The sequence below is a fragment of the Cydia splendana genome, chromosome 19, assembly GCF_910591565.1.
Source record: "Cydia splendana chromosome 19, ilCydSple1.2, whole genome shotgun sequence".
Lineage (NCBI taxonomy): Eukaryota > Metazoa > Arthropoda > Insecta > Lepidoptera > Tortricidae > Cydia > Cydia splendana.
Genome location: NC_085978.1, coordinates 16,913,958 through 16,935,449, shown reverse-complemented (window position 1 = coordinate 16,935,449; position 21,492 = coordinate 16,913,958). Strand labels below are relative to the sequence as shown.

General features: G+C 39.1%; 1 protein-coding gene across 2 annotated transcripts; it reads left to right on the top strand.

The window, feature by feature from the left end:
- The first annotated feature begins 273 nt into the window (after positions 1-273).
- LOC134799823 (potassium channel subfamily K member 15) lies at positions 274-21,339 on the top strand. 2 transcript variants are annotated; one of them, XM_063772224.1, is made up of 11 exons: positions 274-342; positions 1,389-1,489; positions 9,578-9,722; positions 11,595-11,731; positions 11,880-11,981; positions 12,547-12,647; positions 15,272-15,399; positions 17,982-18,155; positions 20,089-20,178; positions 20,724-20,853; positions 21,195-21,339. In XM_063772224.1, exons 1-11 carry the CDS (start codon positions 326-328, stop codon positions 21,261-21,263), a joined length of 1,194 nt encoding a protein of 397 aa, XP_063628294.1. In that variant the 5' UTR covers positions 274-325; the 3' UTR covers positions 21,264-21,339. The 2 variants fall into 2 exon arrangements, with proteins under 2 accessions (XP_063628294.1, XP_063628293.1); XM_063772223.1 differs by lacking the exon at positions 1,389-1,489 and adding an exon at positions 1,165-1,265.
- Positions 21,340-21,492: the final 153 nt, after the last annotated feature.

Genomic DNA, 21,492 nt, shown 5'->3' with positions numbered 1-21,492 from the left:
GAGCAAGTGTGATGAAAAACACTTATTTACACGTAGGGCTTGCGGGCGGAAAAGATTTTTTCCGCCCTAGGGCGGAAAAGTGTTTTATACAGAAGTTTGTTTTTATTAATTCTCCTTTTTTTCCTTACAAGTGTGATGAAAAACATTGTGTGTGCCACGGGCGGTAAAGAAATTCCGAACTCGTGAACATTTTAAGCCCTCGCTTCGCGTCGGGCTTAAAATTGACACTCGTTCGTAATTTCTTATTTCCCGCCCTTAATACACAATGTACTATTGACATGTGGTGAATCCAAGATGGCGGCTCTAGACGCGTCAGGATGACAGCATGCCCCGGCGCAGGAGGTCAGTATTTTAACACTAAAGTCTATTTTTTTATTCGGTAGACTAAAACTGCATGACACTTCCTAGTATGAACATAAAATAACATTTCATAGTATGAAATGTCATTTTAGTCTACCGAATAAAAAAGTAGACTTTACGAGACCACAAAAACAAACAGTGAGGAGGCCTATTGGTCGTCTAACGATCATTCAATCATCATCATCGACAACGACATTAAATATAAACTTACTTAAAAATAGGTAGGCAGGAGGAGGCGACATTTTCTCCAGAGGGAATACCGTATGATATATCTAGTTTAAACAGGGAGTGTAAATATTTATGTTTTAAAAGGATCTGCAACTCGCGTACGACACTCCTGGAGTAAGGCTTAGTCCCCCAGCTATGTTTCTCGCGTAAGTGGTCCCATAGGACTAACGACATTTCCCTATAAATGGCCAGTTCTACCTGTGGTACCATCACCCACACTGTTAACTGTACATCAGTGGACCTTTTATGCCTCTTGTAATAAGGTCCACCGATGTACCTACCTACCTACAGCTAGGAGTGTTGCTGTTTGTACCTTTTTACCCAGAAAAATAGGTAGGTCAAAAACTAAACCTCGCGTGATTTGTGCACAAACCCTAAACTGTGGAATGATCTGTCGCCTGCGGTATTTCCGGACCGACACGACCTTCAAAGATTCTAGAAAATCTCATACTGCCATCTTAACAACTTACAACTCCTCTGGTGTTGTCCATGGGCAATGGTAATCGCTTGCCATCATCTATTCCTTTGCTCTGCTACTTGATTACTTGATAAAAATTGTTACATATTAAATTGCAGGAGACTGGCGTCGCGCCTAAGGGACTACCTGCGCAACTTCCTGGCCTTCCTGTTCAGCAACGTCGGCGTGGTGGTGCTGGTCGTCGCTTATACTGTAGCTGGTAAGTTGCAGGAGACTAGCGTCGCGCCTGAGGGACTACCTGCGCAACTCCCTGGCCTTCCTGTTCAGCAACGTCGGCGTGGTGGTGCTGGTCGTCGCTTATACTGTAGCTGGTAAGTTGCAGGAGACTGGCGTCGCGCCTGAGGGACTACCTGCGCAACTTGCTGGCCTTCCTGTTCAGCAACGTCGGCGTGGTGGTGCTGGTCGTCGCTTATACCGTAGCTGGTAAGTTGCAGGAGACTGGCGTCGCGCCTAAGGGACTACCTGCGCAACTCCCTGGCCTTCCTGTTCAGCAACGTCGGCGTGGTGGTGCTGGTCGTCGCTTATACTGTAGCTGGTAAGTTGCAGGAGAGTGGCGTCGCGCCTGAGGGACTACCTGCGCAACTTGCTGGCCTTCCTGTTCAGCAACGTCGGCGTGGTGGTTCTGGTCGTCGCTTATACTGTAGCTGGTAAGTTGCAGGAGAGTGGCGTCGCGCCTGAGGGACTACCTGCGCAACTTGCTGGCCTTCCTGTTCAGCAACGTCGGCGTGGTGGTTCTGGTCGTCGCTTATACTGTAGCTGGTAAGTTGCAGGAGAGTGGCGTCGCGCCTGAGGGACTACCTGCGCAACTTGCTGGCCTTCCTGTTCAGCAACGTCGGCGTGGTGGTGCTGGTCGTCGCCTATACTGTAGCTGGTAAGTCGTATGCTCCATTATATGGCTTTAGGAGAAGTTCAGCGGAGCGCAGGTTGGGGCGGGCAGCGTGGCGCCAAGCGATCCGTGTGGCCGCTCGCAAACGTTTGTATTCGTTTGTTATGAACGCTACACGCCCCGCTGCATGCTCCGCTGAGGGACAGTCAGTGGGCCTTCAAGCCGCGCGATACCTTCCTATCTTCAACAACACTTTTGTACTTATTTCATCTCAGTACATCTGCTCGTAGCTAGTCTTTAATGAAACGCTTCCATGAGTTAGATAGATCAATAGAGTCTGTCTAAGCTAACTATAGCACTGACTTTAATAGAACAAAGTGAGAGAGTATCTTCACAGAAATTTGAAAGTGTTTTTATACAAATTTGTCGACCGGTCTGGCGTAGTTGATTGTGACCCTGCCTATGAAGCCGATGGTCCAGTGCTCGAATCTCGGTAAGAGCATTTATTAGCACAGGATATTTGTACCTGGGTCATGAGTGTTTTCTATGTACTTGTATATTATACTAAGTACTCATAACTCATAATAACACAAGCTTTCCTGAGCTTGCCGTGCGGTGGGGCTTAGTCAATTTGTGTAAAATGAAGATGTGACATTAATTATATTAATTCGGCAGGTATAAGCGTCGTTTATCAGGCGATATTAACTAAAACCTACTTAGTTAGAACCGCCATCAATGATGATAGCTTTAATATTTTAATTGAAATTAGTCTGTGCTCATTGTAGCGTTAATCATTCCTAATCTTCAAAATGAATTGTAATATCTCCGCCGTCACAGTCAATTTGTTCTAGAATCGCATTAATATTTTACAAGCAATTGTAGAGAATGATAGCGACCGTCATGGACACAGTTTTGGAGTCAATTCATCACGCGCTATAATTAATGGGGGGTAGTAGGGATGTACCGTTTTGATGAATTTCCAGACTTAAAACAATATTAAGTGCCGGAACTAAATAGATAATTATAATTTTGTTATAAACATTCTTAAATTTGGGTTGGGTAGGATAAGAGAAACTATGGGGCAAGAAAATCACTTGTAGGTAGGGAAAATAACCAGAAATTACTTAAAGATATTAAAAACCAAATCTATCTATCTATACATATACGTACATATTTTTTTATAATTTGACGACCGGTCTGGTCTAGTGGATAGTGACCCTGTCTGCTAAGCCGATGGTCCTGGGTTCGAATCCCAGTAAGGGCATTTATTTGTGTGATGAACTATAATATTTGTTCCTGAGTCATGGTTGTTTTCTATGTATATAAGTATGTATTTATCTATACAAGTATGTATATCGTCGCCTAGTACCCATAGTACAAGCTTTGCTTAGTTTGGGGCTAGGTTTGATCTGTGTAAGATGTCCCCTAATATTTATTATTTTATTTATTTATTATTAATAAAGCTGAGGAAGGCCGAAAGTCTGTACATGGAAGATATTCGAAAAAAAGTTGGCTGGGGATACTTAGAATCGATAACAGAACACGTTCCAACAGTTTTTTAGAATTTTTGTCTGTTTGTCTGTTTTTCTGTTTGTCTGTTTATTTGAACGCGCATAACGTGAAAACGGCTGAACGGATTTTGATGCAAACTTTACTAATCTGTCGAGAACATACCCGGCCAGGTTATAGGCTATAAAAATCAGCCCCTAAAAGGGGGGGTAGTTACAAAACTCGATTGACTTAAGTTTGCCCCTGAATCTTATGACGCTACTTAGGAAGGAGGGGCAAACTTTTTTCAAATATGTGCTACCACTATAGAGTACCCTGGTAAACTAACAGATGGCGCTGAATTTAATACGTGTTGACATGAATAAGCCACAGAGGAAGGATTTTGCCAAATTAAATCTAAGTTTATAAGAGGGATATCAACAAATTTAATTGAATAATTATGTTGATTTAATAATACAACAAAATTAAACGACAGTAAATTAATTGCCCCTCATTGCACAGTGCCATATTTTGGGCAACTGAGTAAACATTAAGCAATCAAGAAAATTAAAAATTAGTTTACATAGTTACGTGTAATATAATTGCATAATTATTTAAAATTGTTAATTTTCTCTATCATGAATAATACCTAATAGTCTTAGAGGATATAACCAACGGAGACGCCATGTCTATAATTTTCGGTACATAATAGTCTGCCGTTTTTTGCGGGGGAGGGGCACATCAAATGTATAGGTACGTCATGTCAGATAAACGTCAGTCCATACATATGGTTGACATGTGGTTGACCATTGGCCGCCTTTTTTTGACAGAGGGGAACGCCTGTTAATGGCGGCTCCATTGTTAATTACTCCGGGCTAATAGTAATTACATCGCATCCATATCAAATCCATATTCAAACGTGTCGCCTCCTTTAAGCACTTAATAATGGCCACGAATGTGGCTACTTTGAAAAAAAAAAACATTGACCTATGTCATTTGCAGTGCCGGATTAACCCTTTTAAGCAAAATAAGCACTTGCTTAGGGCACCACGTCTAGGGGGCACCAAAACGGTAGGCAAAAAAACGCGCAGGCTGCATCAGCATTGCAATGAAACTTTTATACGTGTACAATTACCCATCTAATAACGAAGGGTCGTAGGGATCAAGTAAGAGAGTGAGGGTACGTAAGTCCCTTAAAGTCATGGAAAAAAGTCTTGCTTTCCGGCTTGCGGCCAGTCGATTTTTTCGACATAGATTACCGATTTTATAGCGAATTTTGCTCTCTTGCACGCCAGAATTGTTGGCCAAGCCGAGTTGCTCCTTAGCCGCGATCCTGAGACCTAACTGTCAAAGTGTTATAAAAGTGAAAGAAAGCCCCGTGAAAGCCGAAAACTAAAAGCATCCTATCAAGTAACGCTTTCGAGTGAAGCCAAAGAGCGAGCAGTAGAAGAGTCGTGATTACATGCATAGATTCGATTTCAAGCCACTCTTTTGCAGTTCGGCGTTAGGTCTTATGCGTAAGGGCAGAAGCCTTACGGCAAAGTTGATCTTCTGCCTTAATTACACTTGGGCGTGGATCCAAATCCAAGCTTTCCTCTTTCGCAGCTGGGCCTTCTGCCTTGCTCACACTTCACCAATTCAATTCACTTGGTCAATTCCAAACTCTATTTTCTTGCATCTTTTCTGTATGAAAACAACCTCGCTGAGGTCCTTAAATATCGAGCCCTATGCAAAGCTAGGCTGATAAAAAACTGTCCCATTCCTTCTCTGTATGAAATCCTGGATACGCGCCTGGTTGGGACTAAAAGTAAAAATGTACAACTCTCTATCAAATTGCGCTTTTTATATCGAAAAATTTTCGCGCTCGCTTCGCTCGCGTTTTCAATAACTTTCTAAGATATGTTAAAGGTGACATTCGGGTGGCGACTGCAGCAGCATTACTCTGTTGCAACGTTACTGCTGCAGCACTGTCAATTTTCGTGATAAAATGATGTGACTGATTTCCATACTAAAAGTAAAAATGTACAACTGTCTATCAAATTACGTTTTTTATATCGAAAAATTACCTAACTGTAACATATTTTATCTGTACTACAAAAGTCCCCTAGCATATCCAAATGTCAACTTTACTTCAAGTTCCGCCTCCAGGGGAGAGGGAGGGAGAAATTAGGATTAGAAATTAGCCGCTTACTGAAACAGACCGAATTCCACGCGGGCGGAGCCGCGGGCACAGCTAGTTAAATAATATACTCATGGATAAATTTAGACGATACAAAAAGAGGTTTAGGATTACAGCACCTAAAATTATTTCAAAATAATTAATTAAAATGATAATCACATTGCTGTTTAGGTATCATATCTTTGTTTCGATTAATTAAGTGTTGGAGGAGGAAAGTCTCGATTTTTGAGATTTCTTACGCAGGTTTTTTTGCCTGAGTCGCCCCCGTTAGCGTGACGGAGATATTTACCTAAAATTCTCAAATCTGAGAAGGGGCTCAGCTGGCCTTTCCTCTTATCTCTACTTGCCAAAATCTTAAAAAGTACGAACAACTCGCCTAAACATTCAATAAGATTCGACTCTGTTAAAAAACCGATTTATGGAATGTTCCTGTAGCCCGTCCCTAATGCCACACAATGCCCAGTAAAAAAGAAGCCAAGTTCTTTCAATTTAACATACAAAGAATGGCGGGCTCTGAAAAGTATTTTAAGTCTTTTATTGTTAGAAAATTTGATTTATGAGTGGTTATTAGCTTGTGCTTGGTGGCCGTAATTTAAAATGTTTGGGGTGGCTTGTTAGTTATTACCAGGAGATTCGATTGTATTCTATAATTTAATATCAATTCTGAAAATAAAATTTCGGACCCTCGATTGCGTGTGCCCTTCAATATACCAACCAACCAACTGCCAACAAACTGTCCTGCAGTTTGACAGAAGAAAAAACTGTACAAATAGGGTTTATTTCGCCTGAATAAATGATTTATATATGTATTTTTTTTTTTTTAACATTTCCACTACTAGGCATTTTAATGCTACTAAATAGAATTGAAAACGAATGGTCAATACCACTGGATTCCCAATTTCTATTGCTCGTATTTCAAAAAAATATCAATTCGCCGTTCTCCACAAATTTTCGAGTGACAAACCATACTACAGTACCCGGCGATAAAGATTGCACATCGGAATTTCGGCTTCGTAGAGTGTTGTCTATTTCTCTCTCTCGTTGTCTCCAATATTCCCTTTCTAAAGACCGATGTGCAATCTTTATCGCTGGGTACTGTAGTATGGTTTGTCACTCGAAAATTTGTGGAGAACGGCGAACGCCTACTATCGGTATTTGCCCACTCAGTAATGTCCAGGAAATTGTCAGCGTCAGGTGATAATTGTCATATTGGTGAAATAGGCACCAGATCTTTTATAAAACTCTCATTAAATATGTCATGTAAATGGTCTGTGTTCGGTTATCATTTGCGTAAACCCCAGTTCCCAACATTGGCAACTTATCCCCACAAAAAACAATAGCAACCTAAAAGGCTTTTCCCATCAGTTAATCATGATTTCGGGACCCCTGCTGGTTCGAGCATTAGACCCTATCACTCACTCTTGGATGTCGCGGGTCGTGGTAAAAACAATTACCCTTTTCAAGCTACCAAAAAAGTAAACAGCCATAGATTAAACTAGATGTAAGAAGCGAAATTAGTCGATTTTTGCATACATACATACGTGAACGTCGGATCATAATCGCGGCAGTAATACGACGGCGAACACACATATTATCAAGGAAATTGACAGGTAGAGCGGCGGCAACAACGACGCCGCGACAGTAATGGTAACATTCCATTTCTAACCGCAGCTGCACTACCAGTACTGAACGCGTCGCTGTCATTGTCAATTTCCATAGTAAAATGAACAGTATTGCAGCTGCAGTTGGAAATGGAATGTCACCATAATGCAGCCGCAGTTGACACCCGAACGTCGCCTTAAGTGATATGTTGCATTTGCTGTATCTAGTTGAGAAGGTCCGTAGATACCGAAACCTTTATAAGTATTAATTTGTATCAAGACGGGCCAAAGTTGCCCCGTAATAAGTTCTCATAGCAATAACTTCCCGTTCGGTCCGTCGGAACCCGTATTTTAGTTGAAAGGCCGTGGCAATTTATGTCCCAATTAAATTGGTCCCTTGCTTTATTGACTGTTTATTCTTTACATAAAAACTATTGGCTTTTTAGTTTCAAACCTTGCTCTAAAACGGGTAAACCTAGTATTGTAAACCGGTACCAAGGAGACATTTCCGAAGTTAGTTTATTAAATTAGAAATAGGAAAAGTTCATATTTTATCTGAGCTTAACCTCGTTTGTATGAAAGCGGTTTTGTGGCGGCAAATTATTCTTAGAGTCTAAGAATAATTTTCAATTCGAGCAAAGTTTCGCATAATAGGCAATGTTGAGCAACTAGAAGGTAACAATAAGTTAATCGCATTAGGGCATTAAAGGGCCAAAGGAGCCAGTGGCCTGAGAGCCATTCAGTGCTAATGAAGCCCCATCTTTGCCTCCTTTGTCTTTTCACAGGTTGTATTGGCTTGAAAGGAAATTAAGGTTTTAATGGGTTTTGTAAGTACATAGATGACTTATGTATAGATGGAACATAATAGGTATAATGTAAGGAGAGGGCGAGGTGTAGGAGCGTTTTCTTAATGTCCGATCGGATGTAGGATCCTACGTCCGCGTAGTCAAGCCGCGGGGCGCACCGACTTTAGCGGTCACGCACTACAACAAACATAAAGCCAGTTACAGACGAAGAGATAATATATCGTAAGATATCTTATAGCAAGGCGGTATATTACGATATGTATGTGGGGAGCGCGAGTGTTCGTAATGGCAGTATGTTAATTAATGCGACATCTTTGGTAGGCAGTCTACTTTGAAATGTTTTGTTTTTGCAGTTCAATATTGTTGCTACGTATTGAAATTTGAATTTCCAAACAAAGGTACTGTGTTTTTTTTCAATTTATTAGTTCAAAAATTGTATAAAGGTACTTATATACACCGTGTTTTTTTTGATTTCCGTTAATTTCAGGGGTGCATTCCTGAGCTTAAATCAAGTAACGTTGTCAAAGACACCGATATTCTAATTAACTCCATTTCGGAGATAATCAATAATTTATTTTTTTCCTATAAGGCCTCTACAAGCGTGTACACTTGCCTTAGGGCCGGTTTACATATTGATTAGTGTTTAGAATGAGTTCATGCATTTGCTACTAAACTTAAGTACAATCTCGGTCGATCGATGTTCGAAATGACATTAATATGTCACAGATTTCAATTGTTTGGTTGAGTTAAATCTAATGCCCGTGTTACAACAACGCTATATGCTACATTTAATTACTTTTTTAACTTAATTTTTTTTTTCACAAAAGCAAAAAAAAAAAAATATTTTTTTTTGAAAATTAACTATGCCATTTAGTTCTCTTAAACGTACTTAACCATACCCCGAAGTTAACGGAATTCAATAAAAACACGGTGTATATATTTTAACAAACACAATAGGGTTTTATTTACCTCGTAACAAATACGTGTACACTCAGTGCAAATTTATCTGAACAAAGGATTAACATTAAGACGTGTACACGTGTATCATTTATATTATACCTGAGGTGGGAACATTCCCTGCCGACGGGTGAGTCTCGGTAGCCTAATCGGTATAGTGGCGGGCTGGCATCCCTTATTAGCAAGTTCGATCTCGTCCGAGGTAGTGATTATTTTCTTTTTTTCCACATTTCAAAACATTTAAGAGAATAATTGTGCAAATAATTTTTGACACCAGTTTAGAATAAGTCTCTAGAGTCCTAGGCGAAGTCGAGTTTTAGTTATCTGATCTGTTTTCGATATAATTCTGATCTGTGAGTGTCAAAAGTGTCGTTTTTAGTTGAAGAAATGTTACTTTTGACACAGATTAGTATTCAGTATCATATCGGAAACAGATCAAATAGGTAACTAAAATTCGAATTGACCTATTCGTCTAAGCTAACTCGAATAGTATAAAGTGAAGGAGTGTCATCATAAGCGCCATATTTCATACAAATTTGACATTAATGTCGGCATTGCCACACTTCGTTATTGCAAATGCAACGCAGAGTTTGCTTGGTCTCACTCTGTTCATGAACTTTTTATATTAAATAGGTATTTTTTATTTTTTTACAGGTGCATTTATGTTTCGGGCGATAGAAGGTGCGAGCGAGATGGAGCGAGCGCATAACATGACGATAGAGCGAGACAACACGGCACAGTGTCTGTGGCAGGACGTGCTCAAAGTCAACATATTTAATGACACATATCTTAAACACAGGTAAGAAAACATATATGTATTTGAGCACTGGCCCTACGCGGAGCTCGGCCTTTGCATTTGGACACTTGTAGTATTGTTCTGTATTTAAGCACTGACCCCCTGGACGCTTCGAGCCTTCAGCCCTACGCAGAGCTCGACCTTCGGCCTCCAAATTTAGACACTTAAACTATTGTTCTGTATTTAAGCACTGACCTCCTGGACACTTCGGGCCTTCGGCCTTCGCATTTAGACACTTGAACTATTGTTCTGTGTTTAAGCACTAACATCTTGGACATGGAGTCTTAAAGTGTTTCATATCTCTATTTTGACAAATCGGTGCAGAGTGGAGTTGGACTGCTTCTAGACAATATAATTCCAGTAAAAAGAATTCCCTTAGCATTTGAAAACAACAAGCAATCGCTCCGCATAGTTTAGCGAGCGATGCAGATTGCGTCGGCATCCGAGCACTCGAGGCTTAATAGAGCATTACTATACATTCTACACGTGACTCCATGAACGAGAACTGTATGCTAAGTATTTTGTTTAGTATGGATTTAAAGACCGTTAGGGCAGTTACAATAATAAAAAGCTTCCAGTTTTAAGAGTCACAGGAAACCGGCGCCAAAAAGCCGGTCGCATAGTAAAAGTGGACAGTATGACCTACTTATAGGTATATTCACATCGCAAAATATTGCAGCTTATTAAAAAAACACAATGAATAAATACTTACGAGTATATACATATAAATCACCCCTGCATCAGGAACAAATATCACACAATATATGTCCTTAGCAGGATTTGAACCCTGGACCATGGATGACCCAGGTAGGGTCACTATATACCCAGTAGGTCAGACCGGTCGTTAAAAGTGAACCACTCACACTCCTTATTTTTTTCTTGCTGGAGTTTTCAGTCCTATTTATTTACCGACGCCAGAATAACGTTGGACGTAGTTATGCGAACGCACTGCTAGTCGAACCATCGTCACTATTAACTGAAACATTTTAAGCTTTATTGCCTTTACATAAGGTTTATGACAGATAATAAACTTGCAAATGGAATGGTTGTATGGTGGTCACTAGTAATTGACAAAATTTAAACCTTACTCCAACGACATAAGGTCGACGAAAGGTAGTTAATATGTGAGTGCAGTTGGTTGAGCACTAATTGAATCGGAAGTTCCGACGGCAATAGCATCGTCTAGTGCATACTCGATGCATATTGCATGTGCATACTTTTATTGCCAAAGGAACGGGGGATTGAAAATATATTGACGTTTGTACGTGGTATTCGAAGTAAATACACAGATTTATTTTTCCAAGATATAGAAGAAATAGCTAAGCGATGAGGTGGTCGAAGTTATCTACACGTGTATCTCTTTTCTCTTTCTCTCTCTCGCTGTCTAATAATTAAATCGAAATTTGAGTTCTTTTCAACTTATTATTGACCCGACTCTTTTGCAGATAATTTTTTACATTAAAATCTAAAATTTGAATTTGCATAAAATTCATGAGTTAGTTACACAAATAATACAATAGCGCCTATTGTTTTATTGTTAACTGATTCTTTAAGTTGAGCTTCAAAAAGTCTTGATTCTGGACTTAAATATTCAGAATTTTTGTAAGCAAGGGTAGAAACGAGTCGAGGTCGTCAAATTTAGATAGAAAAGACTTCTTTTCAGAAATATCTGAACACGTCTCTAATGCCAAGGCGTCAGAGCGTGTGTTCAGATATTGTGAACACCTTGGCCGATCCGATATATCTGATGGTGACTGTACCAACACTACTCACAGCATAGAAGCATTGAGTGAAAGTAGCAACTTTATGTTAAGGGCTTTAGTTATATTGCGGATCTTCTCAATTCTAATCCATATTAAATATATTTATTTTCAGGATAAGCATCACAATCCAGCAGTATCAAGACAAGGTGGTGCACGCAGTCAAACGTGGCTGGGACGGCGGCCGGTCTTCAAGGCAGTGGAGCTTTTCATCATCCTTCCTGTATTCCCTCACTGTGATCACAACTATAGGTACGAATGCGAAAGGGTACAAGGAAGGGTGACTAGGAGACGTAATCTGACTGTAATACTGGTTAATCTTTGTCTCTGTCTTCTTCAGCCTCTTATGACCCAAGCTTTCCTTATTTAAAAACTAAGAGAAAGTTGTTTCCATGTCCAGGATACGGGCACCTGTCTCCACGCACGAGTTGGGGCAAGGTGACCACCATTATGTACACTCTGCTGGGAATGCCTCTATTCCTGCTGTACCTCGCTAATGTTGGTAAGTTATTCAAATATGCGATTGTGTTATAAGTTCACAGAAAGATTTATTAACAAGCTTAATATTCTACAATTTTTATCATTATTTTATGTTAAAACTCTTATACGATGCATATTACACATAAATATAAACTCGGTACAACATACAAATCACTAAATTTACATTTAATGACGATTTGTGAACCAGCGGTCTCGCAACTTTTTGACCCTAGGGACGAAGTCAGGCCTTCGCCAGGCCATATTTTGAAAACCGCTGACAATTTTAAACGTTCTCTATCATGAAGTACCTGATTGACTGGTGCACTAAAATGTTGTCGGATAAATGGTCGCTGTCGGATGAAAGAAGCGCCTGACGTCCGTTGGCTCGTTGGGTGGAAGACATTCGGAAGATCGCGGGACACTACTGGATGAAACTAGCCCAGGACTGGGATAAGTGGCGTACATAAAGAGAGGCGACTGGAGGCTAAAATGATGATGATGATGAATATATTATGTACTCACATATTTGGTCGATATTTATTAAAAAAATTATAAAAGAAAGTAACTGTACCATTATATTTCTGCAGGAGAGCTTTTGGCGCGGTGGTTCAAATGCATCTACGCATTGGTATGCCTGTGCCGTGGTTGTCCAGGGTTCACAAGGAGACGAGTCATCAGACTACGTCAGGTATTCCATGCATATTATCTCTCATTCCAAGGTTGACCTCATTTCTAGGCTTAATATGACTGGGCCATAACGATGGAATTAAAGTTATTGGCTGAATACAAATTACCTAAAATAAATGAAGCATGCGTAATGCCATGTGTGCAAAGTCTCAGGGGCTCCAATTTTTAGAAATAGTACGGATAGGTCTGAGCGCGGACAACCCCATTTCCCGCCGAGGTATGTATAGTGCTTTTCTCAAACATGCAATGAAATAAATAAAATAAAAAATCCACGAAGCCCAAGTTTTATTTATAGAAAAAACTAAAAGTAAACTACACCCAAAATATAACCAACACGTACCTATATCATTATCACGCGTATGTTTTACACGAGTCGTGTATTTTTACTACCCGTATATTTTCATGTATCTTTGATTTTTTCGCCTTGTATCCGTCTGACTGTCGTTTTCGTCACATAAGTTTACATAGTCTTTCACGTTGATATCATGTTTCACATACATCGTTGCTTTATGCATGGAGTAAATAAGTATAATTTCCACAGTGTTGACGAATTTGTAGTTACATTCATTTAAAATATGCCACAAAACTGTTTCTAATAAACTGTAAGCCATTTTTCTTAGTTTCTCAAATAATAAAATTGCCATAAGCAACCATATACATACTTCGTCTTTGACTTGGCGGCAGAGGCAGCAAGTTATTAAAATCAATTCTGCTTACGCTGCCAATTCCAACACCTACGGTTACAATTAATATTAATTTCATTATTTCGTCGGAACTCATATTAAAGTCAAAAAATCAACAACTCACCATAAATCCAATAAAACAGAATGAATATTTTTCAACTTTACCTCCATAACAATTTAAAAAATATAACTACGCGTGTTTGAGTAGACCTTTTTACCGCTAACGTTTAGATGAAATGTTTTTATTTGTGTAGTTAAATTTATAATTTAAAATTATAAAATTATAGAATGTATTATTTATTGTTCATGTTGATTTTATACAAATAAAACTGCAAATTATAGCAAACATTGTTTTTTGTTTTTTTTTATAGGCGTAGTGGGAGTGTCATTACGAACCATAAAGCAAATACTGCCTCTAGTTTTTTTTAATGGATGAATGCCACGATGCTGTGTCACAAATATCTGTGAAATGAAAATTAAAAAAGAGGACTTTGCCGGCCTAGGCCTGCAAGATGTGTATGAAATTCCATTAACGACCTTTTGTCCTAGCCGCACCTGAAACGTCATACTTCGCAGCCTATTATAAGGAACATAACATCAATATTTCATTGCATGTTTGAGAAAAGGTACTTAACGTAATTAAGTACATAAGATAACTAATGAGATAGATAGTCAGCTATTTTATAAACATCAACTTGCTAAACAACCCCGGAAGAGCAGAATCTACTTAATGCACTCAATGACAAACTTTTTTTACCATTTATTATTTTACACTTATTCAAACAAAATCCGACGTATAACGTAAAAGCGTGGGTACATTTACCGATAGCAACAAAATAATAAAAGCAGGTTGCAAAATGCAGGCCGAAGATTCTTTTTGGAGTCTGCTAAAAGCGATGCCGTGTAAATCCTGTACAAACTAGATCAGTTGAAAAGCAAATACGCAAACCGGCAAATAAACAGTGGCCGAAATAGAGAAATGGCCGCGGAACAAACGAATAGAATAAATTTGAGGCCCGATTTGTCGCCCAAAGCATGAATATATTAAAACTTTCCCAACCTCTTGTCTAAACTTGACAAAGCATTTGAAAACCAACCTTTCCTTATACAGATTAGGGTTGAATATTTAATGATGGTTTTCAGTGAAATACGAGGTGTATGGGGTATTTTTTCCGAGTTCGCCCGACTCCCGCACTATTGGTTTTCCAAACTGCTTTCTATGTCAGTTGATAAATAGAAGGGCTATTTGCTTTTTGTGCGGGAAGGCGTGATCAGAAATGATAAGGCACGTTATTGCTAGTGAATTTAATGGGGTAATTATTATTCCGTCTCCTTTGGACCCAATGCGAATAAAACACGTATATTTATGGAGCCCACCACCGGGGCTCGTAATATCAATGAGATTCGAGGACCTTCTATTTGAAATAGCTCTTGATATTAAGATACTTACCAGTCGCTTCACGTCGTCAGGAAACCAGACTAAGTAGTCCTAATTAATAATGCTTAGTTCCCTTTTAGGTTGAAAAATGGCAGTCGTCATTTTTAGGAAATATTGCATAATATACTATATTATATGGCAGACCCCCGTCACGCTTAATATGAAACTGGTAGCGTAAATATGAAAAGGATGACACGTATGATTATGTCAATTTCTTTTATAGATTATTTAAAATTTTAAATGTCCCACTGCTGTGCAAAGGCCTAGTTCTCTTTCTCCATTCGGTTCTGTCGCTTGTCGATTCCCACCGTTCCATTTTCTGCCCTCGTAAAACATCGTATTTTATTACATATTTCCTATCTAGATACGCTGTTTTGCCATAACTGTGGCCACGTCATCCCACCATCTCATTTTACCCTGTCGACAGCCATCTGTGGTGTCCCGTGGTCCCACTCGGTCGCATCTTCAGCCGAGTCAAGTTTTTTTAAAGGTTTTTTTTTTCAGTTGGAGCTAAGCGACGCCGAGAGCATCGAATGCCCAGAGCACTGGAGAAGGCGGGCGCCATTTATTTACGAATCTGATGATACGGCGGACTATGGGCCACCGATACCGCATCCATATAACTTTGCGAGGTAATCGTAAACTCTACCTACTTATACTTATTCTAGATATATTATTTTAAAAACACAGTCAAAAATTAAAATTAAAAACTAAAGTTAAAAACTAAAATTAAAACTAAGCCTAAAAATAAAACTATAAATAGAAAATTTGCCCCAAATCGCCGTCTATTGGCAGCGCGCCCAGAAGGCTGGCAGCATTGCCACGTTGTATGGCAATGCTGATCCGCTGCGCTAGATATGACCCAGCCCTCTGGTCACGCGTCAACTCGACTAACCTGCTATTCTAGATATAAGTAAAACAACAGATCATTTCCCTATTTTGTCCTACCGATCTGTCATTTAGGGTAATAAATTGGATAACTAATTAATTAGACTGTTATTTTAGTATTTGAAGAAGAAGTTTAGGTGTTTTGAATTGAGGTTAATTTGACAGATGTAATGAATGTAATGATTGAAAATGTCGACTACAAAACGAAACACGCCCGGTTTTAAATTTATTAATATATTTTACGGTATTATTTAAGATTATCCCTACAGCATTACCATGAAACCGAGACTTTATAATCATAATTTATTATAATACAAGTATACTTTAGTACGTGGGTCCTCATTGTCTTAATAATTTAATTAACTAGGACCTTTCACTAGAAGATTATGACTGTTTTATTCTAAAACGGTGTAGCTCTCAATTTTTCAGGTAAGTATTAATAAAAAAAATACCGCCTAATTGCGAGTCGGACTCGCGCACAAAGGGTTCCGTACCATTACGCAAAAAACGGCAAAAATCACGTTTGTTGTATGGGCCCCACTTAAATATTTATTTTATTCTGTTTTTAGTATTTGTTGTTATAGCGGCAACAGAAATACATCATCTGTGAAAATTTCAACTGTCTAGCTATCATGGTTCACGAGGTACAGCCTGGTGACAGATAGACAGACGGACAGCCAGACAGACGGACAGACAGACACGTACAGAACCCTAAAAAGGCCCTTAGAAAATATTCTAAGGGGGGTTGGTAATAACCAACATAAAATTACAGATACCAGGTTATACTTAGTCTTGATAGTCCAACTTAAATGCTAATGTCATGAAGCAGTTACTAAGAAGCTTAAGCCAGCCCTTTATAATGAAACTTAAATTCTATCAACAGCTTTAACAAAGCTTACCTTAACTTTAAATTAGATCTGAAGGACTCTTAAAAGTGATATTATCCTCGTAATCGTTACTAATATCTAATTTAACTGTGTATCGCCTCGATTTTAACTTTAAGATACGTCAAATATTACGTCTAGATAGGTCTGTACGATATGGATTAGATATGTCAGTGTCAAAAGTGACGGTTTTGTTTGAAGAAACGTCACTTTGGACACTGTGATTGAGCAAACTTCGGTAGCTGAGTTGGTAGGATGAGCGGTGTGCCGGTGTTCCAAGGTTACAAGTTCGAATATACCCATACTAAGTTTCCACGAAAAAAGCGTCAAAATTTTTATTTTTGCCTTTACCTTATGAATAAGTACATATTTCAATATTACCGTAATTTTCTTTAATTTTCCTCACAACAAAATTGTCACAAAATTACCACCAATCGGAGATTAATTCTTATTCGAAAGCGTAGAGCTTAACAAAAGAAAACTACACAATCAGGCGAGTGGCTCAAGCATAGACTACTTGCGTTAGACTCCGCTCATGCTAAAATGGCTCGAGGCGTCCAACACCGTTTTCTATAGAAAACATCATATATGATCAATTGATTACCGATCGCCCATTATAATATGTGAGATTTTAAAAGTCTATGTACAAAATTAATTCGTTATTTTTTGTTTTGCTTGCACTGTAGTCCCAAGTTATATTGAAATTACATCAGTAACAATGTGCTAAACCATACCCTATACTAAAAACTACTTATTTATTTTAATATAGTATAAGTAGTAAAGTACGAGTAATAGTAGTAAAGTTTACAAACGAACGCAATTAAACGCAGCTCTCTTGCAAAATGAATATGGGAGCGCCAATGTGTAGTGCCCATGAGTTTCATGCATGCTTCATCTAAAAGGGAAACGATCTGTTGGTTCAAGGGTTAGGGTCTCGGGGTTAATCGGCCTAAAGACCCCTAATGGACGATCTGAACACTTTAAATGGGACAATAGGATCCTTTAAATGGCTTAATGTGGCCCTTTTAAGGGCCTGAATGGGACAGTTATAGTTTTACGATGAAAGCGAGTTGAATAACTCATATTTTTCAGGAGATATTATTATATTATGAAAAAGTGTACATTTTGAAAAATTTAACATAAGTTTTGATGAGTATAATGTATGTTTTAAATATTTACTCGTGTTACAGTGCCGACCCGGTATTGCACGAATTTTAAGAAAAATGTGGGAAACAAATAATGTAATGAGTTTCACGCGGAAAGTAAAAACTGGACTCTTATGATTTAGGAGGCAAACGAGTAGACGAATCGCCTGATGGTAAGCAATTACCGTCGCCCATGGATACCTGCAACACACACCAGAGGGGTTGGAAGTGCGTTGACGGCCTTTAAGATGGATCTTTAAATCTTTAAAAAAACTTAAAATTGACTATTTTTGACAGGAGGCCAGACTACCTCCGCAGCGCCTCCATGCCGGCCCGGGGCGCCGCGCGCGCGCCGCAGCCGCGCCGGTGGTCGGAGCCTCCCGAGAGTGTGACTAGCGACTTCAGCTACGTGACCTTCGACGCCCAGACCATCACGGTGCCCATCAGCGTGTGTGTAGCCATCATGGTCGGGTAGGTACCGTCCAGCATTCTAAACATACCAGCAAGCAGACAAGCATTCCAGCTAACATTGTAAAACCTACAAGTCGTTTACTCAAAAGCTTGTAACTTGTAATACAAGTGGAAGGCCCTTTCTAATAAAAGCTTACTAAAAGTGACATCCGCTTGTATTACAAATTATAAGCTTTTGAGAAACGGGACCCAGCCATTACTTTTTTTAAGTATTGGTAGTTGTTATTGCGTCCGGCCGTCGATGTGAGCGCATGTCCCATACAACTATAATAATCACAAATAACTGCTTGGTTTCTAGGGATTGTTCTAAATCGAAAATATTTATTTTAATTTATACTAAGCCCTAAAACAACTAACTGAACACAGAGCCCGTAAAATTCCACTCCACTCTATTATAAGCAAAGGTATTAAAATTATTCAATATTGTTGCCGTATGACAAAATCCCAATTCTGAAAGTCTGAAGATGTACGAAATTTCCATATTTATAGAGACGGTCGATATGACATGTCACGCCGAGGTGAGTTCACCTTGAACTGCAAAACTAATATACTGCCAATTTCATAGGTGGTTACCAGCGACGTAGGTACGAGTAGCACAGCCTGTTCACTGTTATAATTAGCCAACCTGTAGTAAAAAGTTTAATTTAATTAATTAATTTATTTATTTTATAACTTTTAATTTATTTTGTTTATACTTAATTTTAATAAGGAACTCATGTACGCAATATCATTTGATATTTACCACTTGGTTTTCGGTGAAGGAAAACATCGTGAGGATTTTAATAATAGTTTTTAAGTTTTGTTATTGAATAAATCATTATTTAAACTGAAAAAAAAACAGACTTCTCATCACTTTTAAAAAATAAAGATAGTCTTTACGAGCTGGTGTGATATACAATCATTCGGAAAAAAATTGTTGCCTATCGAATTTCTGTATTTAGTGAGTATAGTAGAGCTAATTTCAGGTCATCTTTACATAAATATGAGCTCAACCATTTTCGACACAAAATGTAGTAAACGGATAGAATTTAACATTGGTTTCTAGCAATGAGGAACAATTGTAACAATACATAAAGAAAGTGTCCAAGAGCCCAATTCAGATTTAACAACTTGCTTCAGTTTTGATCTCAATTTGATACGACCTTGTCTGTGATGTGACCTCGCTCGAAATGACAGTCGTGGGTGAGATGCACGCGCCAATCGCCCAGACCATCGTCAAGGTCGTATCAAAACCAGTTTAATACCATAAGAAATTGTTAAAGCATATATTACCTGCCAGTTTAATACTTGTTCAAACGGGCTGTCCTCTCTGCCGCTATCTAGAAATCCAATAAGTCTCTCACGGTTGAATGCATTCGTTTTTATAATGGAATCGAGCGAGCTTACAGAAAGTTTAAATGGCCCCGCATCGATTTAACCCCCCCTCCCCCCATTGTTCCACAAATGGGGGAAAAAAGGTTAACGCGACTTTTAGAACTCGTGATCTTAGAGGCTAGCACGTTTGTTGGCGAGTTAAAAATATAGCCGATGCTGATATGCCGTGCAGGTGCTCATTGTACGGATCAGACCACGCGTTACCACAGTCTATTAAACAATACAGTCATTCGACGAAGCCGTCTAGACAGGGCAATCATGCGGGCTGCGAGGGACGAGGGGTGGGTCACGCGCACCCGAGCTGCATACATCGCCATTGTTAGTAGCTCGGTACTGCTTACAGGGCTAGCGTGTCTTAAAGTAAGTCAAGTGTAAGTCTTGGGCAGTTGTGTAAAAGTCTGTGACAACCCTACTGTGTTCTTGTGCGGCGTCGGCATTTACGCAAACATCAAAGGCGGTCCACTGTTACTTTTTACACTGTGATGTTACCATTTTGTCACACCTTAACAAAAAGAGATATATTATATATATCTCAATATGTTATATGGTACGGTTGCAGGTACATAATGTTCGGGTCCATGATATTCGGCATGTGGGAGAAGTGGGACCAGCTGGACGGGGCCTACTTCTGCTTCATCTCGCTCAGCAGGTTAGTTTCAACTTACACAAAGTAAAGTACTTCTATAAAGCGTAATTATTGCAAAATATTGTATCCAGAACCAGATGATGCTGTACGGCGTCATAAGTTTTGTAGAGACTGGGTCGTCCAACGTTAGTTCTTGTAAACTCTACACGTAAAGCATTTCTAAACTGCTAACCCCTTCCCCCCCTCCCCAGAGAATATTCCAGCTAAAACATTTTTTAGTAACACGCATAGGGAAAAGTACCGACTTTTGTTTTGTTTGTGTGTGTAGCGTGTTTAAACGTAAAGGTGCCGTTCGATTTCAGACTGCACCAGCATTACTGCATTGCTGCATGAAATGTCAAAAAGGTTATTTTATCGAGAAACTTTATGAAATTTGACGTGTCCTTAATCCGAACGGCACCTTAAGAGAAGTGCAGTTTAAAAATGGTTTAATCCACCTCAAATACAATATTATACTTACACCTCAATCTACTTTTAGCCCAAAACTTCGCGACTTTTGTTAACCGTAACACAGATTAATCAAACTAAAGCGATCCTCCACTCCGCAGCATAGGTTTCGGCGACTTCGTGCCCGGCGAGCGAGTGTACACGCAGCGCATAGAGACCTCCTTCATCGTGTGCTCCATGTATCTCATGCTGGGCATGGCTCTAGTTGCCATGTGCTTCAATCTCATGCAGGTAAAGTTATAATCTCTACGAAACAAAAAAAAAAACTAATTTTACGGTTTATATTCACGTATTTTTAGTTACTTGACCGACATATCTCCATTTTCAAGCACTAACTTTCCACTAGTGCAAGTCACTAACGCTTTTTGATGCTCACGATCAAGGTCATATTAAAATGAAATGAAAATTATATCAAATTCTTAAATCAGAATCGGCTTTCCGCGACGTTATTCTACCTGTCCAATACCTTGTCGTCTCACTCTACCCCTAAGCAAAATGTGAGATGCAAATACACTTTCGACAAAGAAATTGGCCAGGTGGAATACCACCCTAACTCTAAACTATATTTTCAGGAACAAGTGCGCCACTACTTCGCGGGGATGAAGCGCGCCTTCAGGAGAATATGTCGTTGCAAAAGATGACGACATATTATTATATTAATGTATATAATGTTATTTAATTCGTTACTTTAATGACTAATTATACTTCCTATTTGTACATTTTGTTTTATTCAAATGCCCCTATAAGCAACTAGATCATAAAATGGATCAACTTTTCTCATCAAGGCTAGCTCATCAAATATTTTACAAACTTGGAGCATAATCACAGAATAAATAATAGTACTAGGTACAGAAGACTCACTCTCTAACA

What these genes read in the sequence shown, in the direction of transcription:
- LOC134799823 (XM_063772224.1), top strand. An exon ending in GAGTCATCAGACTACGTCAG is followed by an intron (nt 12,648 to 15,271) that starts GTATTCCATGCA and finishes TTTTTTTTTCAG; the next exon opens with TTGGAGCTAAGCGACGCCGA. An exon ending in TGTGCTTCAATCTCATGCAG is followed by an intron (nt 20,854 to 21,194) that starts GTAAAGTTATAA and finishes CTATATTTTCAG; the next exon opens with GAACAAGTGCGCCACTACTT.